This window comes from Onthophagus taurus, chromosome 8 (assembly GCF_036711975.1).
Source record: "Onthophagus taurus isolate NC chromosome 8, IU_Otau_3.0, whole genome shotgun sequence".
In the NCBI taxonomy this organism is placed as follows: domain Eukaryota; kingdom Metazoa; phylum Arthropoda; class Insecta; order Coleoptera; family Scarabaeidae; genus Onthophagus; species Onthophagus taurus.
This window is the reverse complement of record NC_091973.1, coordinates 8862684-8889252: the sequence shown is the minus strand read 5'-3', so window position 1 is coordinate 8889252 and position 26569 is coordinate 8862684. Positions and strand designations below refer to the sequence as shown.

General features: G+C 36.9%; 1 protein-coding gene across 6 annotated transcripts in view; it reads left to right on the top strand.

Moving 5' to 3' along the window:
• The window catches only part of LOC111413900 (Protein tyrosine phosphatase 99A), a 300358-nt gene that overhangs the window by 15687 nt on the left and 258102 nt on the right, over positions 1-26569 (top strand). For all 6 annotated transcript variants that reach the window (XM_071198715.1, XM_023045036.2, XM_071198716.1 and 3 more), the window contains exons 2-3: positions 699-1016; positions 9161-9284. In XM_071198715.1, coding sequence (XP_071054816.1) covers positions 699-1016; positions 9161-9284 — 442 coding nt within the window. The remainder of the gene's footprint in view (positions 1-698; positions 1017-9160; positions 9285-26569) is intronic.

Sequence of the window (26569 nt, the reverse complement as noted above, 5' to 3'; positions counted from 1 at the left end):
TTTAGTTAGGTGCTCCGAACAATTACATCGGTTAATTGCTATTCTGGAAATTTTAAATCGGCTTCTTGATGTCGATCGAACATAGCCGAAAAATTTTCTCGGAGAGTGTCTCATGCATTATTAAAGGAACCGTCGTAGAATACTTTCGCCCTCTTAAAGGAACATATGGCAGTATAAGAAACGAGCAACGTGAAACTTTCGACTACGAACGTTAAGATGTCGTTTCCCTCATTAATTACTAAGCCTTAAAACAAAAGAGGGATTGTCTGAATATGAAGTTTCGGCAAGTTTTATTTGGTAGTTTACGATGAAGGGGGAGGGACAATTAACTGGGGGAGGGTTTAAGAGCTCTGATTGAAGTGTCAAGGAGAGAAGCGTCGTCAATCCATCACCGTTTCCGCATGCAAAACGCCTCGTATCCTAATAAAGCGTAGCCGGCACACCGTCGCCGATATTTTAAACCATCAATTACCTTATTAATGCGAAAAGTGAAATCAATATCCGCCCTTCGTGAACGGTTGGAGACAAAAGCAGCCAAAAATACCGATTGAATAATAAAATCATAACGGAGTGATAGCAAATTTATGGTAAATCATCCGTAGATTACCCCGCGTCGCATGCTTTGCCATTATTTATAACCTCCGCCACGATTTACGATTACCAATTTCGTTTTTTTTTTATTTATTTTTTTCTTACAGACATCACCGGACTGCAGGTTCACAGCGTTGTCATAAAGGCCGGCGAGAACAAGTCCATATCATGTCCGGGGGTCAACGAGCATTCCCTGGTACTAGCCCTCGAGTGGCTTTCGGTGACCAATAGACAGAAACTGGTTGAGTTCACCAGCGACATCACCACCGTCTGGGTCAAACAGAACAAGCAGAATCGTATTTCCCTCCTCCCGGACACCTTTGGTCTTAACTTTCATCCTGCAGCAGCAGAAGACAGCGGCGACTACATTTGTCTTGTCAACAGTCGACCAAAACCGGACGCAGTTGTTCGACTCATCGTTCAAGGTAAATAAAATAAATTATTTATTTCAAAAATCATGAAATATGTATTGTATCGTGGAGTTTTGTTAATAAATGACACTAATAGTCGTTAATAATTTATTTAAACTAAGCACTTTGTTCACAATCAAAGACGTATCATCAGACGAATCTGTCGTAATTTAGATTAAATCAAGTTATTATGATTATTATCATCAAGCGTCCATTGTTGGACATAAACCTCCCCTATTCTGTTCCATTCGATTCTATTCTGTGCTCTCTGAATCCAATTCCTTTGGCGTCTACTTCGTCTGTTCGCTCGCGGTCTCCACTTAAGCAACCGTTTTGTCCACTGCTTATTCTTCATTCGCGCGACATAACCAGCCCAGTTCCACTTAAGCTTTGCCCCAATGTTAACCACATCATTTAGGCCAGTTCTTCTTCATAGATCTTAATTTCGTATGTAGTCCCTCAGAGTTACACCCAGGATCGACCTCTCCATCTATCTTTGCGTTATTTGGACCCTCCTGGCAGTGGCTACCGTTAATGTTAAAGTTTTGGAGCCGTATGTCATAGCCAGAAACACGCATTGATGGAATGCCATTCTTGGCCTTTTATCTTAAAGATGCCTCTAACTTTCCCGTAGGCTTTGATTATCTCTCGATACACGAACATCATAGCCAAGATATACATAGCTGTCAACCCGCTCAATCTCATTATCCCGAATGTTGTTAGAGCTGGGAACAAGATTTGTCATAAATTTTGATTTCTTCTCGTTAATATTTAGACCGACTCTTGCACACACCTCCTTTAAGTCGTTCAGCATTAGTTTAATCTCCCCAAGGCTATCCCAAATAAGAACTACCGTATTTTCTCGAATGTAATCCGCACCTTTTTTACAAATTTTATGTGCTCTAAAATCAAATGCGGATTACAATCGGGTGCGGATTAGAATCGCAGTCGTATAGTTGCAATTTGGAAAATAGTAAAATAAAATCACATTATAACAATAACACTTTATTAAGGGTTTTAGAACGATATTTACAATTTTATGTATCATTTTCTTCCCATATTACCTCATCTTCGGATTATACAAAACTTCTTAAATGATGTTATAATATTGTTTTCAGGGATTGTTTTCCATGTCGCATACACTCACTGAACAAGTTCATAAGCTCCTTTAATTGCTCCCGGTTTTGTTAATTCTCGAGTTTGTTAATATACATATACATACACAGGTTGTAGTATGGATGTTATTCCACCAGGTATTATTATTGTGACAAGAAGTCTAAACCAAGGGCAATCATCTATGATTAATTAATATCCTTATTTAATAATCTTCCTGGTCTACGACTCCATTCTTTTTGTTGTGCCCTAACTAGGACGTCATTCGGGAAGTCTTTCAGATTTCAGAATGGTTTTTTTCTCAATAGTAGTAATGTCAGCAATTTTTCCCCATCACTTGTTACTGCTAGCATCAATGTGATGCGCAATTTTTCGCAACCATTCGTTTATAAAGAAATTTCCCACACACCTCTTCTTTCCAGTGTGTAATTGGGTGGCATTTTGTTGACATTTACAGTTTGAGACAAATTGAAATTTTCTTGAAAATCAGTAGGAGCTTTTGGGAAATTGTAGCTCTGCGCCTCAACGATAACACCATTCGGCGCATAAATCCTACAGTCCAACCTTAGCTAGTATTAAAAATTTTTTAGTCCCTCCTTTCGTTTTTCTTGAGAGAACTAGAAAACTGCCTCATCAATTTCATGAAGTCGTCTCTTCTTTGGCCCGGTAAATTTTTTGCACGATGCCTCACAGTCTGCAATAGCTACCTGGTCTTTCCGCAACAGCCGCAACGTTACTCTCATTATCAGCAAAAATTGTACCAGCTTTTCGATTTCCTTAACACTAACTTAATAACATCTCTTTAAACTTTGATGTATAGACGAACCTTTTAGATTTTTGCTACTTTTTTTTATAATTAATAATAATACGCTATTACTATTTATTTTTAAAATTATATTTATTTTCCAATTTTTTCTGGCTTGGTAAATTTAAAGTCTAGTCTAATAAAAACTCGTCGTAAGCAAGGTTTCTTTAGGTGCATCAGCGTCAGTCAACGGAAAAAATATATATTTATGGTTAACAACAAGCATCGCATCGTTTTGGTGTTGTCGAATTGCTCAAAGAAAGATGCGGATTACATTCGCAAACAAAATTTTTTTACCGCTATGCATTTTTAAAATCGGGGTGCGGATTAGATTCGAGTGCGGATAAGATTCGAGTGCGGATAAGATTCGAGAAAATACTTAGGCATTTGCCATCAATGTTTATGCCTTTTTGTCCAATCCAGTTGTTGAAATGCACTCTCCATGACTTTGATGAACAATTTGTGTTCAACAGTGTATCGCCTTGTTTTACTCACAATCAGTACTTTACTATTTCTACTCTCTTCAGTACTTTCATGCAATTTTACCGTCATTGTAGGTATTATAAATAAGTTTGGTATATCGATAATCGACTCTGCATTATTGAAGTGCTTGCAAAACTGCTATCAACTCAATTTAAATTAAATTTTATAAATACATCTAAATATATCCAGAAAATTTACCCTTGAAAATAAATATCCGGGTATTTAACAACACTGTTCACAATAGAATCTACAACTCTACGTTTACATTACGTTCTTTTTTTTTAGGTTATGTGTTGTTGTACGTTTGGTTGCCTAAAACCACTTGTTCAATACTAAACAAAGTAAAAGTAAAAAAATGCAATAAAAGTTAACAAAAATAAATGTGAAGAGTTGTGGTTAATAGTAAAGCAGTCCTCAAATATTTCCAGTTAGAAACTGAAAGAATCGGTCTCCGAGTAGGATTTGTGCGCTCTGCTTAATTATATCTGCAGCGTAATGAAGACCTTCGACACAAAAAAGTCCTAGTTAACGTGGAAAAAGTGCAGTCGCGATAACCGGAATGGTGCTGCAACACGAAGAGGTTTTTTTTAAGTTTAATGGCGGCCGGATCCCACCTGCGTAGACGTCAGATGCTTGGCCGTTAATGGGCGGGCATTATTATTATTTTCTTTTTTTCGACTTTCACAAGTAAGCTCGATTGCCTCACTTACAAAACCTATAAATTAGAAACGGCGCGTCGGGTAAGTTGGATTTCTGCAACTTCGGTGATTAATTAGGGCTTATTAATTTCAAAACTCCAACCCTCTACCATTTCTCAATCCCGAATGAAGTTGCCCACCCTGTCAAACATGATACCCGACTGTTAATTACGTATCTACAGCAGCATCACCCTCCGCATAAAAGACTTTAAACACCTTTACCATTCAAAAATTTGTACGATAAACTTTGACGTTTTTCCCTTGAAAATATACTCACTTCGCATACAGAGCGAACGCTACTCATGTATTCCTTTCAGCATGGCTCAATCAGTCTGCATTGTTAAATCCCGGCCACAGCGGGTTCACGCACGGATACCTAAATGTAGACTTTGTTATGCTTTGTGCAAAAACATTGTTTTCAACCCGCGTAAAATAATACTATCAAATTTCCGATCAATTACCCATATTTTCCAGTTTTTTTAAATACTGACATAAACCTCGCTTTAGTAGTTAACTAAACTGGGAGAGACAGGGAATTGTTTGTTCAACCTAGTTGTATTCGATACAAATACAAACCGTTTTAATTCAATGTCGCGTAATCATATTTGTTATAGATAAAAATACTATACAGCATAATAAGTTCGTTCTATTTATTCATATATTCAACTCGTGTTTTCAAAGAATATAATAAGAAAAAGATAAAAAGGTATTATGTTTGAATCAAACACAATCTCTAAAGAAATCAAATATAATAATATACTATAATAACGACTAACATTCTTCATTCCACCACAATTTCTGATCCAGTACTTTATTATCTCACATCTTATTCGGTGGATTATATTTTCCCATATACTATTATTTCCTATGGGAGATAAATATTGCAAATACTTAGTTTACGCTCTATGAAAAAAAAAATTATAAATACAATCGATACATGACAATCCTTTTACTCCGTTTGATGCCTGCCGGTCGGATTCAATATTTATGTTATTCTGGGGTAAATAAAGAAACCTCAAGTTTATTGCATGATAATAGAAAAGAGCAGTGAATCTATTCATGAGCATAACTAATTAGATGACGGTTATTAAAAACAATTATTAAATAATAATTTATGTCATTTCTGGGTTTGAAATTCTGTAATTGACAAAGCTTCTCCAGGTGGCAATCATGAAATGCTGCTTTACTTCAAGCAGTTCTTTGAAATACTTATAATATGAATGATCTTGCCAAGCATATCATCCGCTTTCTTTCTTAGGAGTTGGCAGTGTATTTAGGCAGACCAAAAATCTATCTTTTCAGTGGTGGATACCAACATTCGTTGCACATCACGGATTTTGTGATATTCTCTCTTAATGTGCCACTGGGTAACTCTGCTTACTAAAAGCGATGCTCCTGCCTGATGTCCGTAGGCCATACGAAGTTAAATTACCATTGCAGAATTGAATATGGCCGATTCTCACAATACCTGGTCGATATAAGAAACCGGGTCATTCACCGCCATCTAGAATTGCTACATGGCTGAAACTTTGGATGAAGGTTTATGAACGTCTGTTGAGTCGATGCGTTAACCAACTGCGATCTTTTGGGTTTTGATGTGTAGCATCTTGTCTGCAAAATCTACTCCCTAAAACATATAAGAAAGATCGAGTATTGCTAGATCGAACTTTTTTATAAATACTTCACTTCGTGTCTGGCATCTAAAATTATAATATATATATATTGTAAAACATAATTTATTTATAAAATATAACAAGAAACTTCTTTCAAAAAATAACCATACCACATGGTGCATACTATTGCTATGTACACTTGAGTATCAAGCTTGGATATCCTTACACTTAACTTCCACTTATTACTTATTACTTGGATACACTATGTTCTTTTAGTTTAATTTCATGTTTTTGCCAGTTCACCAATTCCTGCAAGTACTTGTTTGTTATCCTTAACCAGTTCTTCAATTTTGTTTCCTAGATTTTCCTTCTTTTGAATTTCTTCTTCTCGTTGTAGTAAATTCAATTTTTCTATTGCTGGCAGGTCTATGATACAGGTTGTATTTTCTATACCAACTACTTCAAAGTTTAACTTGACAGTTTTATTACCAACTTTTACATCCAACTCTGTTTCACCAACTACACTCAGAGACATAAAAAACGCATCACCTAAAATGATGACCAGTTTCAAACTGCAATAACTTTTGAACGTATTGCTCGATTTGAATAAGTTTTTTTTTATTTGAAAGGTCTACCCTTTGCCAATATTTCTGTAATTCGTCCCATTTTGGCGCTCTTCAATTTCAGTAATGGTCAATAACGCTAATGCGTGTTTCCTTCATACAGTTTGAATCTTGCTGTGGGGTGCACCGACAAAAGAAAATAATTTTAATCATAAGGAGCTTGTAGTCTCGTCTGTTCTGATCACTTCTGTTTTTTGTTCAAGTTTCTATTGTTCATCCTTCGAGGCATACTCGAATCAGATTCATATCCCACATGTGTTCTGTGGGGTTTAAATCAGGGTACGTGCAGGCCATTCCATTGTGCTTATATATAAATCATCCAGGTATTGGGACACTATGCGGGCTGTATGGGAACGTGCGTGCATTATCGTGCATGAACAAGAAGTTGTCACCAATAAATGGGTCGAAGGGAACCACGTGTTCAGCTAAAATTTCTTCAATATACCGATTCGCATTGAGATTGCCGTTGATAAAGCAAAGCTCCATACGTGCTTCGAAACGTATTCTCCCCCAAACCATTACAGATCCTCCCTGGTATAGTACTCTTTCAGAGAAGTTGCACTGAGCATAACGCTCTCCTGCACTTCTCCAAACTCTCTCTCGACCATCTGGAGAGTACAAGCCGAACCTCGACTCGTCTGAGAACAGTACGTTTCGCCACTCTACATTGGTCCGCTGAACATGATCTCGTGCAAATTGTAATCGAGCAACACGATGTTCTCGAAGAAACTGTGGTCCAGTTGCTGGTCTCTGTGATCTCAACCCTGCTTCTTCAAATCTCTTTCTTACTGTGGTGTGTCTCAACTGGGGTTGTGTGGTTCCTGACCCAGGTCGTCTGATGAAGGTACCAGTCTGCCGAAATCTTTGAATGTCACCAAAGCCACTGCCTGAGCAACTTCTGCAAGACTTAAAGGCATTTTTCTTGTTTAGCAACAGTCAACGACGTTAACGACACTAAACGTCATTGAAATGTTTTCGTCAATTTCCATGACTTGCTTTAATTTCTGATGGCGCAGCCGAATAGGCTGCGTTATCTTTTAGAGCTTCTAACTTTGGTGATAACAACAATAGAAACTTGAGCAAAAAACAGAAGTGATCAGAACAGACGAGACTACAAGCCTCTTATGATTAAAATTATTTTCTTTTGTCGGTGCACCCCACAGCAAGCTTCAAAGTGTAGGAAGAAAAGACGCATTAGCATTATTCACCATTGCTGAAATTAAAGAGTGTCAAAATGGGGAAGGCGCCTACAGAAATATTGGCAGAAATAAAAAAAATCTTATTCCAATCGAGGAATATGTTCAAAAATTATTACAGTTTGAAACTGGTCATGATTTTAGGAGATGCGTTTTTATGCCGGTGAGTGTATCTTTCTAACGTCAGCCCTAACTGTTATAGCAGTTTTCTTATCTATTATATTCATCTCTGCTCCTGTGTCTATTTTGAATGTTACTTTTTTATTTTGAATATTTATGATTTGAGTCCATTCCTTTACTTTATCCACTCTAAACTCCATAAAACTTCCAACAAATAGATTTGTTTCTTCCTTTTTTTGCTCTTCTTCGGTGGATGCCCTTTTGAAACCTTTTATCTGTTCTCTCTTGACTATTTCTCTTTCTTTCTTTATTTTGCACATCATATTTTCGTCTAGTTTCTTACACTTCTGCTAGTTGCTGATGCTTTGCAAAGTACAGTCCTCCAGGGTTAATTTGTCTTCTCTTAGAAGTCTGGCTCTAACGTTATTATCTCTGAGTCCACATACTATTCTATCGCTAATTAATCCATGTTTCAAATTTTCGAAATTACAGTCTTTGCTTAATTTCTTTAAATCTGCGATGAAACAACATTTCTTTGCCCCGTTTTAGTAGTACTTTCATCGATTCCAGACGCAGACATGTACACAATAAACTTGTTTTTCCATCTTCTGAAGCAAACTTAAATCTTCTGGTGGTTTTAGTTGATCCATTCTTTATTCTTTGGAATAGAAAATTCTTTTTCTTTTCTTTGTGGGCACGTTAGCAATTTATTTTCTATTATTGTTGTTTAGTTCGCAGCGCCATGTAACGTTTGTTTGTTATAAGTTTATGGATAGAAAAATAAGTACTTTACTTTATAAATCATTTATTAAAAGTAACTTATAAAACGTCTGAACTCTATTGTTAACATAACCTTAACTAATGACAGTTATCGTTGACAGTCTCTTACTTACTACTAGATGGCGTAACCATATATGACAAAACAACCATATCACATTGTGCATATTGTTATGTACAGGGTGTTAATTAATTATCAAATAATTAATTATACAATGCGCATCATACGCAAATCACGTATTGAAATAAAAATGTTGTGATATTGGTTGCATACTTGCAATGATGACGTCGGGTACGATAATTAATTAACACACTGTACACTTGAGTATCAAGCTTGGGTATCTTTCTAATACCAAAAATGTAAACTTTATAAATTTAATAATTCAAACATCTTTTAAGAAAATATTTGTTGGATTGTGTAAAAGTCGGGTAACCTTTTAGAGAAGGTCCGTCAATTGATTTAGTTCTGGGTTCGTTCAGGACGGGCGACTTGAAATGGCGGCTCTGGTTGACAATGAGACGCGTTCCGCACGGACTACCGCTTTAAGCGTATGGGGGACACGTGTGCCGTCCTTCCGGTGTACTGGCAAGTGCCTGAGGACTTCATGCGTGCGATTCAGCGCCAATCGATTAAGCAGAAACCTTTATGGTCTCGAAGACCGTCCATCTGACGTCGGTTTACAGTGCGTGCAACCGACTAAAACATTAAAAGCTGTGTATTCTCTTTACAGATGTACCCGATCCACCCGGAAGGCCTCTCATCATCAGCTTTACATCGAGATCCGTAAATTTGTCGTGGGCTTCATCTCAAGATACCCATCACAGTTCAGTCACACACTATATTATTCACACAAGGTAAGTAAAAATTTGTATTTGAAAGGGGTGTATCAATTTAAAGAAATACGATTTGAAATTCTCATAAATGGTGATGATAATTCCGGTGCCGTGAATTCGAATCGGTTCAGGTTCCGGTGGAAGGCGACTCGGTTTTCTGATCACGTTTAAATCGGACATCGGATCAGAAGTTATTAACAAAAGAATGTCGAAGTGCAAGGATAAAAGTGACAATGAGAGGAGGGCGTTGGGAAGAGTTTATTGTGTCAAAGTCCTTTTTGATTGGATTCAGGGGAAATGAAGTGTAAGGGTATTGAGGTTGTATTTAAAATATAAAGCAGGGGTTGGTAGTCGGGGAATAAGAAGAAGGATCCGGGAAATGTTTCGGTGGCGCATTAGCCATTGTTTTCGCGTGGCAACGGGGAAATATTTTATGGTTGTCGCGGCCGGAGTTTTGCATACGCATATGTAAACCTGTCTTTTACAGCGGCAATGAAATTTACAGGGGCGAAGTTATTACCGGGACACCTCTAAATAAAGAGGACTAATAAACACGCCCTTACCAACAGTATTTTTTTACGCATCGATTCCCTAGGAATTTTATAACTTTCGGATGGCGGTCGAGAAAGCTTTTGCGATTCGGGGCGCGTTTAAATTTTACTTTGGCGCGTTGAGTTATCAAAAAATAGTAAAACTTTACGGGACCGGCACGCGCCAGTAATAATTTACTACCCAGGCCGCCGATGAAACAAAAACAACCCCAACTGAAAAAAAGAGCTTCTATTTCAGGTTTTCCTCCCCGGTGACGGCTGAATTATTTCGGAAATCCGATGGGGCACGCGCCATCCACGTACCGTTATTTAATAATTGCTGTGGCTGGCTGTCGAGACTCGCGTCGGCGCGTCGATTAGTTAATTCAAATTCGAGCTTTCGAGCGAGCTGAATATAAACATTTCCGAGTGTGTTCAGCGATTTAAAACAATACGCCCCTGTCGCAAGCGAGAACTCGCTGACTGCCAACTTCCAGGCCACAGCTGATATGCTCGGGACGTAATTTCAATAAAAGCTACCAACGGATTTTTCGCCTTCAAACGAAACTACGTCAACTATACAAAGGATTACGAAAACGGAATGAGTTCTATTATGGTTATTTTATACTCGTTATAGTTAAAAAATTCAAAGCAAGTTTTTTTATTTATTTAAGCTTTTATTATAAGAATATATATTATTTTAACTTCTATTCTGAAACAATTTTTTTTCTCCCAGTTTTAATGAAAACACAAGAACTTTGCTACACTGAACACACATGCTTTTTTAATAAAAATAATGTAAATGTACTATATTCAGATAGCACTAAAAAAAATTTAAAATTTTGAAACTGTAGGGTAAATCAACGGTACCGAACGAGAAAATATTTTATAATCTTGCGATTGGCGATAAAAATTTTCTCATTAAATTCGCGAAGGGTACTGAATAACAATTTGGGGGTAGTCATAAAAAAGGGGGAAAAGTCCGGGGCGCATTACGCAGCGATTTTTTTAGCCGACGACGTAGGAAAAGTCAGGGAGTCGAACGGCGATATAAAAGGTTGGGATTTTTAGTTTTTTTCGCTCGTCCGAAGAGCAGTTTCGACGCGTTTTAACGTAGGATAACCGCGGTCTTATCTAAGATCGACTCCCAGTGTGGCGGCGTTTTTAAAGCCGATCCAATCCTCGAAAGGTTGATTATTTGCGACGTTTCGTCGCTGTAAGTTAGATAACACATTTAAAAATTGAATTACAAATGCTCGGCCGGATGCATTTAGACAAATTTGCATACGAACCGCTGTTTAAACGGATAGACCGTCCGATGGGAACACAGGTCCGCATGCAATGCGCGATATTTCAAAACGACACGAAAGAAACTGGAATATCTTATTTCTGGTGAACGCCCTACTCTCGTCCACTTCGAAGAATTCAAATTTCCGCCACCATTTTTTCCTTCGCTTTCGGCTATCGATCAGCCTGGCCACAACTCGTACCTTTTCCCCGCGTGCATTTGCATAAATGGCTTTATTTCTACCGTTTTTTAGTTTCGGCGGAGGCGCCGGGACGTTTCGCGGATATATACTAAAACGATCGAAGTAAATAACTGCCATTTAACGTATTGTTAATTGAATTCGTTTTCGCTTCCATTTTCACCATCAACCGTATATCAGAGTTGCAAACAAAACAACTCGATTTATTTATAGCCAAAAACTAAATCGAAATTTTCGACATTTCTAATCAAATCATTGTAACATTTCACAATTCATACAATTTACCGGACAACCTGACAATTCCAAACAGAGCTTAATCAATTTATGAACTACAATCGTGACTTTTAAAAGAATTAAAAAAAAAACATTTTATTTAATTTAGTTACAATGGTTCCGAATGGCTCCCAATACCATCTAATGATCTCAATTGTGCGCAATTGCTCCGAATACTCTTCAATTCTAAGCAATAGCTTCAAATGGTTTCCAATATTTATCAATGGCTCCCAGTAACTTCCAATTACTCCAAATAATGGCATAAACCGGGCTTTAGTAGTTAACCAATCTGTGAGAGGCGGAGAATTGTTTGTTTAACCTAGTTATATTCGATACAAATCGAACAGATTTAACACAAAATCAGCTAATTATGTTCGATTTGTTAATGCACAAAGTAGCTTTAAATATAATTACGAAGATAAAAAGGGCATATATTGAAATATTATTCATTGTTTGATGATGAATTTTTCAGTTGAAAAATTTATTTATATAATGTGTATTAATTTACTTAATTCTGGTGGTATTTTATTAAAATAAGATTATAATTGCCATAATAATGAATTAATTTGTATATTACCTTCATAACACAAACGTATATTTGGTTGCCTATGTTTTCATGTATATGTAGGTGCTCACTTTAAAACAAGAACTAAATAAAACTTTAAAACAATCAAGTGAAATTACTTCTTCCATCGTTCTCTTGTTGTTATTAGTAGTGTAACGTTATAGATAATTGCTCCAAAATAATAAAAACCAACTCCTCCACAACCATATTGACGTTAAACCTTCTGATGATGGCCTAATAAGCCGAAACATGTAGAGCAAATATTTTAATAAATACAGAGTGATTCTCAACCTATACGCATAAACTTGGGGATTTAAAGGGAAAATTGTAGCAAAAGCTTTTTAGTTTCCTAGATATCCGTGAAATTTACTTTCAAATCTAGAATACTAAAGTTGTTTCCAATATTTTTTATACACAATCGATGATGTTCAACTAGCTAACTATTGGCGGATTGTCTCGGTTGCAGTTTGTATCTGATTTCGCAATCCTTGCTCAGTATTAACTTCCTCAGCTGCAATGTTAAATTCCTGTTTTAACCACTGTATACCATCTTTTAAGTGACCCCAAAAATAAAAATCAAGAGGATTGAGGTCGGGCGATCGAGATGGCCAGGCCAATAGACTACCTCGACCTGTCCATCTTCCAGGAAGTTTCCAGTTTATGCGTATAGGTTGAAAATCATCTGTACATGAAATCCCTGTACATCCCTGTACATCGATCAACAGTAAAATAGAAAGTAATATTTATTCAATTTACCTTAAATAATATCGATGAAAATGGATTTATGTAATAATTTTAAGAACTAAATGGTGTAAACACAAAATAAACTTTGGAAATATAATCAAATCTTAAGTCTAATCTAACATTCGACGTTTTGTTTTGGCGATGTGGATTCGATGTCAATAGCCACGGTTGATGGCGTAGATGAAATAGGGGCCAGAGTTATTTGAATTGCAATTATTTTATTTTTTTTGTAGATTCCTTTATAACAAGCATAAGCATTTGATAGGTTTGTAATAACATTTTAACTTCTTTCAAAGTTACTATCATGTTTTTCAAAAAGGGTATTGCTTTGCCAAGGTGCATAAATACTTGAGATGTATTTTCGTTGCCAAACCTTCAGATGGTTCAATATTATTACCTTCACTGTTGACTACTTATTGTGTTTCAAAATTTTTTTTTATTAAAGAAAGTGATCATTGCGAACCAGTTCTTCTGTTATTCTCTGTTACCCATTATTATTATTATTATTGCTGCCGGGCTGAGGGGTGCGGCCACTCTCGTTACCGCGACCTATAAGATCTATTGTAACTTTCGCCCTCCAAAGGTTTAGGGCAAATGTAGGTCCTTGATGAACCTTAGTATTGTCCTGAGGTCTTGAACCTTTATGTCGGTAGGTAACAAGGGAGTTTTACCGAAAATGTTGTGTCTTAGACGGCCTCTGGCGACACAATTGCACAATATATGTTCAGCAGTTTCTGACTCGTCGTTGCATAGTCGACAAGTTTGATCCTCAGCTTGTCCAATGTGGAAGAGGTGGTATTTTCGGGGCGCATGGCCGGTCAGGTAGCCTGAGAGCGTCCTTAGATCCCCTTTGCTGAGGCATAAAACCTCTTTGGTTTTGTTTTGCGATATCATAATCTTCGCTTATCTGTGACCTGGAAGTTCTTTCCAGCGTAAAGCTACCTTTGAGACCTTCCAGTTGTTGATTATTTGTTTTAGATGGCTTTTTTTGAAGTCCACAACCAGGTTGGGGTCCAATGAAGGGCGTGTTCGCTGCCTCTTTGGCCAGCTTGTCCGCCTTCTCATTGCCCTCAATCTTGCTGTGACCTGGAACTCACCATAGGGTAACATCATTGCCCCTAGCGAGTTCTCTCAGGTTGTTGGTTATCTGTGACAATGTTTATGGATGCACCTTTTTGTCCCTTCTGTAGGTTGAAAGCAGTGCAGAAGTTTATAGCAAGAACTTCTGCTTGGAAAATTGTTATGTTCGAGCTGAGAGGCAATTTGATGTGGCTATTTGGTCCACTGATGCCCATGCCTACTACAGATCTTACTGTCTTTGAAGCATCGGTGTACCAGGCTAGGGCTCCTCTCTTTTTCTCTTCTCATACCTATAGACACCCATTGAGTTTCCTAAATGGTCTTATTTTTTCTCCAGTTTGGAAATAAAGTCGTCTGTCAACAGCGTGTAATTACCACGCTGTCCAGTCATCAGTCCTTATTGCTTTGATGTCTATTATATCTGATATATGTTTCTTGTGAATTACAAATCCTACTCCTCCATTTTCTCTTTCAGAGCTCTTCTTCAATTTCTAGTAGTTTTTGATCCAATAGTAGAGTTCTGGTATTGTAGGAGCCTATATAAGTTGTGTTGTGGTCTAAGAAGCCAATTTTTGCTCCCCCAGATTCGACCATATCCTTTGTTTTCAAAATTCGCCATTTATGCCGACACTTTTTAGGAAGGACAGAAACTCCAAAAGAAGGACTGTCCTCCTCAATGCTTAGTCACCTTAGTAGATACCGCTTTTAACTTCACAGCGTTAAGGGGACTTCCCCGAATTCGTTTACTAGTTTGTACAACTATAGCGCCATCTATTAAATCGTTCGTACTAACTGATACAAGGATGTACGTAAGTGCGAATGTCCGTCAAGTGAATTTTCTTTTCGTTTAGGGTTATATTACAAAAAAAAATTGTGCTAAATATATAAACTCAAAAATCAATTGAAATTACTTGTTCCATTAAACATTCTTCATCATCTGCAGATAACATCTCGACAGTTTCAAACACTATTAATTCGTTGCTTATCACTTTAATTACCTTATTATTTATGTATTAACAAATTGAACGAGATGAAACAACATTTAACATAACCTAAAAACAGGTAAAGAGGGATTATCAAAACCACATTAATTTATTTAAATAATAATTATTATTGTTTAATTAATATTATTGTGATAAAATTAAATTAAAAGCTGTTCAAAATGAATTAGTAAAAAAGTGTATTTAAAAAATTATGTAAAACAGAATAGAACTTTTTCATGTGTAAAATCGACCAAATCAGTTGTAGCATACGTGATGAGGTATCATCTAAGAAGACAACTCTTGTAGTTATAGCGAATTCTTCTCTCGTTGAAGTCCTGATCGTTCTAAATTGAGAACGGGGATTTTCTTAGCGACTAATCGCGAACGAATTGGTCTTTTCCTAAACCTTCTTTTAAGTTGAAACTCTTGAGTACCTTCATTACTTCTCGTTCGTCTTTAATACATGGTGTGGTTTACATTCTCGTTTGGCGTTGACAAAGATTTCCGGCATGTACTCGCCTAAAAAAGGAAGTATTAGAGTCTAAGATCAGTGAACGGTTCCCTTAGTTCGCTATAAACGTGATGAACTAAAAAAGTCATATGATAGCAATATTCGTTTGAGTGTAGTGTTAACAAGGTTGTGATTACCAGAGTAATTGACATTAATCTGGATTGAGGATCAGCGCAAATTAGAGGGCTTAACTCCACCCAAGCAAATCTCAGATCAACAAATTTTGTGAAATTTTTTGTTTCCCCATCTGTTATCGGAAATTTTACGAATTACATTTTTAATTTACCTTCAATCTCAGGTTTTTAGCAAAAATTTTAAAGACGTTTACCACTGAAGTCTCTCGGTCGCAAGTGACCTTGGCTTAAAACTTTCACAACTAACAAGTATATACGCCGAGGTCGCTTGCGGACGAGGCGCTGCAATATTAATTAACTATTTTAAGATAGTAAAGGTTAGAGATAGATGACACTGAAGCGCATTGGCCGCAAAACGACCTCGACTTAAAACTTTTACGACTAACTTAACTATTTGTCCTTGCGGCATCGTCTAGTTGTATCTGATTTGATCTATCTTTTCAAACTAGTCAATGGCATGCCAGCTTTTGTCTGAATTGAACTTTAATGTACCACAGGGATTCACTCGGAACAATATTAGATTCCTTTTAAGTACATCTAATACGAACGTTCATCAAACCTCGCCTATCATACGGGTTCTTAGTACTTACAATCAAAACTTCAATCATGATTCTTTGTTTGGCCTCTCACTACGCTCATTTAAAGGGCTCTTATTGCTTAATGTTTAGTTACGAACTACTTCAATGGCGTATAATTGAATAAAAATTTTGTTCAAAAAAAAATCACTAATAATATAAGAACAAAATACTTAAAATAAATATCTACGATGACCAAACTTATGATAAGGTTACAATAGATGACAAACTGATCTTCCACCTCACTATAGAATAAAAGAGAAAAACAGAAAAAGTTATACGAATCTTACAAGTATAACATATCCGAAAGGGTTCTCCCAGAAAAACACAATTAGAAAAAAAAGAAAGCATAAATGGGGTTAAGAACACTGCTGCCCAAATAAAAAAACCATCTGAAAATGGCTAAAGACGTACACTCAGCCAACACACAACAATGAGGAAGTTTATTTATTACTTTGCATATCTGGTATGAAAAACGTCTACTCCTAAATCTAACATTGATCGAGTGCACGTCCGCACGAAAATGTACTTTTTTTGACAGATACGGAGGTTTTTGTAAGGCTTGAATGCACTTGTTAATGCGTGCATTGGAACTCAAATTCTCATCGATCACAATGCCCAAATTTTGAACTGATTCCTGAATCGGCAAGACTTCATTGTTCACTATAGTGCATAGTTGTTTCAAGACTATCTGTTTTTGTTTCTTGGGACCAAATAAGTTTAAGTTTAAGAAAACTCACATAAGAACTGCAGATCGCTGTTGATATGTGATATATTTGTGTGTCGTCTGCATAAAAATGTGGTTAATCTGTTGATCGAAGTTTGACGTATATAGAGCATAAAGTAATGGGAATAGTATAGAGCCCAGACTCTGCTTGTTCTCTCTCCGAAAGAAAGTCGCGCATTAAACATACTGCCTTATTATTGAACCCCAAATACTTTAAGATTGATACAAGAGTCTCATGGTCGACCGTATCGAATGCCTTGGAGTAGTCCAACTACATCGTCCATAATGTGTATAAGTGCAATAGTGCAACAATAACTTTGTCCAAAGGCTGATTAATTCTGTGGCGAAATTTGGTCATATAAGATTCAATTTTTGGGAGCACAGGCAGGATGCTAATAGGTCTCAAATCGTTGAGACCTAATGGCTTATTAATTTTGGACAACGGCTTAGTTATTATTATTTTTTTTTCTTTCTTAGTAGTAGTTTCTTTGCATTGCTGGGGATATTCTCCGTGTTTACGTCTCAAATTGAATAAATAAATAAATAAACTATACAGGGTGATTTTCAACCTATACGCATAAACTTGGGGATTTATTTGTCGAGACAAATAATAGGTAATAGGTGAAAAAAGTTGTAGTAAAAGATTTTTAGTTTCATAATTATATCCGACGATATCTAGATAAGGTACTTCCCGGAAGATGGACAGGTCCACGTAGCTCATAGGCCTGGCCATCTCGATTTCCGTCTCTCGACGTTAATACTAAGCAAGGATTGCGAAGTTAGATACAAACTGCTGCCGACAATCCATCAACGCCCTGGTTTAGGCCGCTCTATCATATCATCTTCAAAGGGTACAGTCTTTGCTTCCAGAAATTATCTTACACTGCGACACCAAACGATCTCATCTGTTTAGAACTGGTACCACCATACTTATTTCATCTTCTGCAAAAAAATGTTTACATACATTTGAGTGTATCGTTTACTAACATCCTTCTGATTGCAAGAGTTGCCTACACTCTCCCCGATTTAATCTTATCTACTAGTCAATATTCAATTAAAACCAGGGCTTTTATTGATTTTTTAAGTGTTCTTAATGCCAAACAGTACAATAACGTTAAGAATGAAGATGGCAGAATGTTGGATTTGTTGATCTTTAATGCTGACCTGAATTTTCACATAATAAGATCTGACAATCCAATTGTACCAGAAGATTCTTATCATGCCAGTCTTGAAGTGGAAGTTTACTACTCTGCACCTACTAATCAACAGCGGTTCCCATCTTCTCATAATTTACGATATGACTTCCATCGAGCAAATTACCCTACATTATATGATCACTTCTTTAAGTATGATTGGTCTTTTTTGCTTTCCCATACCGATGTCAATAAGGCTTTAGATGCCTTCTATAATGCCATTTACTCCGTAATTAATACACATGTCCCTATTAGAACCAAATCTAATAGTTCTTACCCACCGTGGATTTCGCCGGAAATAAAGAGACATATTAATATCAAAAAATTCTATCACTAAAAATGGATCAAAACAAGAAAAAATTGTATTTTATAATGAATTTAAGTGACTAAGGAGGTTGTTAAAAAATGAAATAAACGACAGTTACATTAAGTATCTTAACAACATACAAAATACCATCAAGACGGATCCATCCAGTATATGGAATTTTCTCCGAGCAAAGAGGCGTACCACGAGAATACCCTGTAATCTGATGGATAGTGAGAGCAATGTTCTTGCTGATCCTCAAGATATTGTAAATGCTTTTGCTAACATGTTTTCTGTTGTTCACACTGTATCTACTGACCGAACTTTCACTGAATCTAATTTCAATCCGTTGCCATACTCTTTTCATCCCACTACAGAAGACGAGCTAATTAAATTAATGGCAACGTTTTCTAATAAGCATACTGCTGGAGATGATTTGTTGCCAAGTTTTATGGTCAGAGATTGCTGTTATATATTTGCTTGCCCTCTTAAATTTATTATTAACTTGTCCATTGCGTCCTGTGAATTTCCTGAAAGATGGAAACGATCAAGAATTGTGCCTGTTTATAAAAAGGATGATCGTACGTCCCTCTCAAACTATAGACCAATTTCGATAATTTCCAATTTTGCTAAACTATTAGAAACGTTATTATATTCTTTTATGTACACCAGCACGTGCCCCTTTGTGTCGCCTTCCTAGCATGGTTTTGTTTCCGGTCGCTCTACAATTACCAACTTGGCTACGATTTCCGAGTTTATCTGTAGCAGCTTGGATAGACGTGGGCAGGTGGATGTTGTATACACTGATCTATCCAAAGCCTTTGATCTGATTGACCATAGAATTCTCTTGTATAAATTGAGCTCTTTCGGATTTGTTCCTTCAGCAATTCAACTTCTGGCCTCTTATTTGCAACATAGAAAATGTAATGTTGCTTACAATCTATATTTTTCTAATGAGTTCACTCTTACCTCAGGGGTTCCACAGGGATTAAATTTGGGCCCTCTATTATTTGTTCTTTTCATAAATGACTTACTTCAAAAAATTGATTGTCGGATTTTGGGATATGCTGATGATATCAAGATCTTTGCCGAAGTCTCATCGGTGTCAGATGCAGATAAGCTGCAGTACAACTGAAACACAATAGTGTAAGACCTACAAACTTAACCTTAATATAGATAAATGTTGTGTACTTATTTATAGCCGATGCTCGTCACCATGCATATATCCTTACAATATTGCTAGCAGCACTTTAAGTCGTGTTGAGGAGTACAGGGATTTGGGGGTCCTGTTTGATGCAAGTCTTAATTTTAAAACACACATCATAATGTATGTTCGGAGGCCTTTAGGTCCCTAGGTTTTGTGATGCGTATGTCTAAATATTTCACAAGTGTCAGCTTATTAAAGACCTTGTATTGTGCTTACGTTCTGAGTAAGTTAGAGTACGCTTGCCTGATTTGGAGTCCCTTATATGCGTGTGAGTTCTTAAGCCTTGATCGAGTCCATAGTAGATTCTTAAAATTTCTTTCTTACAAATCTTATACATGTAAATTCACTTATTTAGTGAATTGTTAATTTCTTGAATTTTTTGTAATTTTTGTTTTTTTTTTTCACATACAGATACTTATTATTGTATTATTACATTATGTAATATATATTGTTATCCTTTTTTGGGCTATGCCTGTTGGGTAATAAAGGAATATTATTATTATTATTATTACACAAATGATACATGGCGAAATTTAGTAACGAGATGAAGAATGACATGTACGGATCACACCATGTTGACGAAAATGTATCAAAGAATCAGATAGAACTCCGGCGAAAAAACGTCAGGCAGCTTTCCTGTTTCGTTGATTTAACCAAAACGTTCGACAAAGTAAGGATAAAAGAATTAGAACAGGGCAAACATTACAAAGTATGTAATGTAAACTATGGTGAGACTATAAATGATAAAATCAAAATTGAGTGCTATGCAGACGATGTCGTCCTCTTGGATGGCATACGGTGATTAACACAGGCATTTAACATTGTAGATGAATAAGTGAATACTGAGGAAGTTAATACCAAGCAAGGGTTGCGAAATCAGGTACAAAGTGCTGCCGAGAAAATCTGCCAACACCCATTTTAGGCCGCGCTAGTGGAACATCGTGGATTCAGCGAGCCCAATTGTGTATAGCAAATATTGGAAACAACTTGGAACACTTACTTTGATGTCATTTTAAAATCTTATATGTATCCTTGATTTGAAAGTGAATTTCATGGATATCTAGCAAACTAAAAAGCTTTTGCTACAATTTTTAGGGTAATAGGTTGAGAATCAGCTGAGGTCGCTTGCGGCCGAAGCGCTACGTTTTAGACCTTTAAAGATTTTTATATTACCTGTAGAAGTGTAACATGGTTATATTTTTTTAAATATATGTATAAACCTAGTGAAAATAATAAATAACTGTCCTTTAACGTATTGTTAACAAAATTAGGTTTTAGTTCAATTTTAACCATCGACCATATATTGGCATCACAAACAAAGCAGGTCGATTTATTTATAGCTTAAATCCGAGCCGGAATTTTCGATATTCTAGTGAAATGATCGGGCAATGTACAACGCGTACGAATTAGTGGACTGGTCGACAATTAGGTTGACAATTGCGTACAGGGCTTAATCAATCCGTGAGCGATAATCGTGGGTTTTACAGCTACGCGTTTAACCTGCAACTTAGGGAGGCGCAATTTGGTTAAAAGCTTCCAAATGGGCGCCTGGGGAACGACGTTTTGTGGGTTACATGACGCCCATTCTTCATACTCGGAGAGGAGTAATTTGTTTGTACTCAAAATCATGACCGTGCGCTTTGTTACCGAGTCGCGGCATGCACGCGGGGTGCGGGAAAGGAACTGCTCGACACGACGTCAAACGGGCCTCATTGTATGGCACCCATATAATATGTCACAATGTGCACCGTGCATGGCGCAAATCGTTACAGAATTCACCATAATTAATGGTATAAGGTAACATTGGTGTTATAATGAAACCTATTCGACTCGATGCGATATTGTGGTACACCCCACCCCCACCCTTTACAGTTCTCTCAACTACAGTTGTCCATCCCACATTGAATTCATTACCATTGATTGACAACCGTAAAGCTAACGGTCTTCTAACCATATTCACTATTAAATAAACTCACTATAAATACACTCATTTTATTCTATTTCATAATTATTAAGTGGTCATAATTTTAAATTGACATTTACGTGTTGTAATATATTACATTAAATTTAATTATATCGATAAAATAACATTTAAAATGTTCATAGTTTAAACACAGCGTTGGTAAATTGATGACAGTTCTCGCTATGAATAAAACATAGATTCCTGGAAGTAAGGTAGGAAAAATGACCGGTATTCCCCTTATAATTACCAGGAAATTCAATTGGAATAATTTTCCCCTTTACTTGCAAATGGACGATAAATTTTTAAAGGAATGTACAGGGTGTGTAAGTGCGAAAGGGTATCGATTGGGCGGTTGGTTTTCAATTCGGGGTCGTCAGGCGTTTCGCGCTAAACCATCGTCGTAAATTTTTGAACACCCACCATGAAGAGTGACGTATCGCATCGAATTAATAATTTTAATACGCGCGTTGTTTGCAGAACGACAGACGCCCGAATAGTTCTAATTCTAATACAAATTGCCTCTTGTCTACCATGAAATATACAAAGCCATTAGCCGTTTAAAAAACTTTGGACAAATCGCGTCCGGAGATTAAATATTTCCACGCGAACCTCTGTTACTGTTCCGATGTCAATCATTCCCTAAGTATAAATCTACGGTTCAGATTATTGGCCTGGTCATCTTTTAAAAAACACTATGAATATTCAATACGTGGCTTACGTGTGCAGATAGAATTATTAAATCCTCTTCGAGCACAACCTGGGCGTTTGTTTCGACGAAACGATTCGGTTTCGACGTTATTGTTCTCGCTCTTTGTTTTCGCAACTTGGTTAAACGACGACACCAAACCACCCTCGACCCCACCATCGAGAAACCTTTGGAGAGTGCGCTGCCGTTGCAGGAATCCCGATGGTCATAAACAACGCTGCGCATCTAAGGACCAACCGAATTTAATTGGATGTAAACATAACGGTCTAATTGGCACGGTTCAAGTGACAGGAAAAGTAAACGATGACGGTTTAAGAAGTGGAAATACAAATTGTGGCTACTTATTTAATTTATTTATATATGGTTACATTTTTATGAATATTTGCGAACATCTTTTTAGGGAACTCTCCTTGCAATAATATTTCGAATTATGTACTGAATCGCACCTTTCCACTTTGTCAAAGAATGGGTTGTAATACGACCAGAACAATCTTCCGCATTTGAGATGTATTTCGTACACTTTCCTTCCTGTTCATTACATATTTCTTTGACACCACCCTGAATAACTGCTGCAACTTTAAAATAAAATACGCATAAACTTGGGGATTTATTCCTCATGACAAATAATGACTAATTGGTGAAAAAAATGTTAGCATAAGTTTTTTCATTTCCTAGATATCCTTGAAATTAACTTTCGAATTAAGAATAACAACAATTGCAATTTTAACAACTGTTGTTTAAGTACGCTTGTGTCATTGTGACATTTAAACTGTGTAATAACATTTAAACATTATAAAAATCATAGCAAAATTGTGTACTTGCGGCTCGTCTCTATGCAGAAAGGTTTCCAGAGAGATATAATCCGGCACGTGAATCCTTTTTACGTGTGGTGCAACGTGGTAGGTCAATATTTGACCGAGGCTTGGGCAAAATGGAGGAGCAGTTAGACCTTTACACATTGTTAATGTCGAGGAGGAGATCAGGATACTTGCAGCGCAACATGGGGTATCACAATCCACAATTTGGCGAATATTGAGGCACAACCAACTCTATCCATATCACGTTCAACGTGTACAAGCCTTACTACCAGTGGATCATCCCCCTCGAGTACAATTTTGCTAGTGGTTGCTACATCAGCATCAGTTGAACGCGAACTTTACTAATAACATTTTACGTTAACGCATTATTGGGCCGTGGAGAATCCTCATATTACCACATTTACAACAAAGAGTTTCTGTGAATTTATAGGCTGGAATTGCGAACGATCTACTTATTGGCCCTTTCATTCTGGATAATCGATTAATGCACGATCATTTACCGGGGCTACTCGAAGATATTGCGCTTGATGTTGGACAAACTATGTGGTTTCTTTAAGATGGTGCTCCACCACACTTTTCGATGGAAGTGCGACTACATCTAGATAATGTGTTTCTTGGAAGGTGGTCCAATCGCCTGGCCACCCAGATCGCCCGATCTCAATCAATTATTTTAAAATGTTTTATGTATTCATCATTGAAAGTAAATTTCACCGATATCTAAGAAACTAAAAAATTTTTGCTACAATTTTTTTCACCTATTAGTCATGAGGAATAAAATAGGTTGAGAATCACCTTGTATAAAAAATAATTAAATAAAAACTTTTTCTGGTCGCTCTATTTAATGTCTAACCGGTTTCGGCTTACGCTATCATCAGAAACTTTGAGATAATATCATTAAATTTTATCAACATATGGGACTAATCTTTGTTGCATATATACACGGCTTATTAGAAATACACGTTAAAAGTTAAAAAATATATAGAATGGCGACACTTATGACACGGGCACATAAAATTATTATACAGGATGATTCAAAAAACCACTGACAGATTTCTAGAGCAGGTAATACATCAAAAATTAAGATGAAAAGTCGTAATATACACACGAGATATAAAGGTGTCAAAGATTCTTTAAAATTAAACATTATCTGCAATGAAAAACCTTATTTTAAAAATATTTTCAACGTCACTGCTAATTTTGTCAAACGGGCAGTATTTTCGTGTAAAGTGATCAATTATCTATCAATTGGGCTCTTACTTATTATCTACTCTAGAAGTCTGTCAGCTGTTTTTTGAATCACCCTGTAGATATTATAATATAGAGGGACCTGAAAATCGGTTCGTTACAACCGAAGTTCGTTATAGACAATAATCAAAAAAAAACATGAATTAAATTGACAGGAATCATTATTAAATTGAATGAAATTACACAATTTGGGAATAAATGCAAAATAAAAGTAACAAGTTATTTAAAAAACTCAGTAATTTTGGTTTGAATTAGATAAAATAGGATTTGTTGCAAACATCCTTTCAATATAGCATTCTACATCAGCAAAATTATTTAAAATATTTTCCAGTAATGCTAGCGATTGTAAATTTCGCCGAATTTCATACAATTTTTGTAATGCAGAACGATTCGACAACGTTTCAATTTCCGTATGTCAGCACAACAACAGCTGGTACAAATCCAGCGGTAGCATGTCTTAATATAATGGGTGCAACGAGATCTTGTCAGGCGGCTGCTCTTGAAGCCTTACTCGGTCTCACGCCACTTCATTTATATATACAAAAGGAGACAGCTTTAAGTGCCTTATCACTGAAAACATGCTCTTCACTCAAGCTGATGCAGGGTAACCTCAGAGGACACCTCGAAATCCTCAAGAACCCATGTCTAAATCACTTGATTGAAATTAAAACGAACCTTATACCGACAGAATACAATTTCGACCAGCCGTATAAGGTCATATTTAGAAGCAGGGATGATTGGATGATGGTGTACCTTGCCTGGTACACAGATGTTTCAAAGACAGTTGGATCTGGAGTAGACATGGGTATTAGTGGACCAAGAAGCCGCATTATATTGCCCCTCAGCTCGGACATAACCATTTTTCAAGCGGAAGTACTTGCTATGAACTTCTGCACCGCTTTGAACCTACAAAAGGGACAGAAAGGTGCATCCATAAACATTTTCACAGACGCAAAGACAATTCAGACCTGCACGTGTGACTCCGCACTGATCAGAAAGTGTACCAGCAATTTGAGAGAATTCGCTAGGGACAATGATGTTACTCTATGGTGGGTTCCAGGTCACAGAGACATTGAGAGCAATGAGAAGGCGGGCAACGCCCTTCATTGGACCCCAACCCGGTTGTGGTCCAATGAGCTCAAAGGAAGCCATATGCTGGAAAGAACTACCAGGTTACAGACATGCGAAGAGTATAATAACTCCGTCGCAAAACAACACCAAGGAGGTAAGCCTCAGCAAATGAAGTCTAACGAAGCTCTTAGGTTTCCTGACCGGCCATGCGTCCCTAAAATACCATTTCTTCCACATTGGACAAGCTGAAGACCAAACCTGTCGACTTTGAAACGACTAGTCAGAAACGGCTGAAGATATATTGCGTTGCAAGCGCCCGCCTAAGACCCGAACAAGACCTTGGAGCAATACTAAGGTTCATCAAGCACGTACATTTGCCCTAAACTTTTGGAGGGCTAAAGTTACAATAGTTCTTATAGATCGCGGTGACGAGAGATGCCGCTCCCTTCAGCCCGGCAGCAATAATAATACTAATAATAATTTCCTCATTATCCTCCTCTTCATCATCTCGTTCGAAGTTGCCATATTTTCATCACAGTTTACGTAGTCTTGTGTAAGATTCATTTCGGAGGTACCAATACAACTTTTAGAAATAAACTGTATAAGTGTCTTGTCGTCTTCTTCATTGTTGGCAGAGAATCCGGCTTTTCTGAAGCAATTTTTAATCGTAAACTCGGATCTTTTCCCACGCTTTATAAATAAAATTGATACCGTCAAGCAATGTCACTTTAATAGAAGAATTAGCGTCTATTCCTTGCACAATTTGAGAGAATGAGTTATCCCTTGGTGGCATAAAGATCAAATGGATCGAATTTAAATTAGGGATGTTCGAGTGAGCAGGGCCTATCAACCAACAAGGCTATTTTACGTTTTTTATTGGTTAATTCCCGCACTATGTCAGTATTTAATATCTCCTGTCATCAAAACTTTAGAATTGGCATAGTATTTGACAGGTAATGTGTGAACGTAAACATATTGGAGCAATCCAACACCGTTATTCTGTCTTTTGACAACTTTCCCCCTTTGCATTTTTCTCCTTTAAACTTTAAAGTTTTATTAGGAGTAAGTTTATAAAATAAACCCGTTTCATCGCCATTAAAAATGCCATCTTTAAATTTACTCCCAATTCTTGGTAAAATTGTGGATATCCAGTTGTCGACGATCTACTGCTGTTGATTCCCCGACTATTG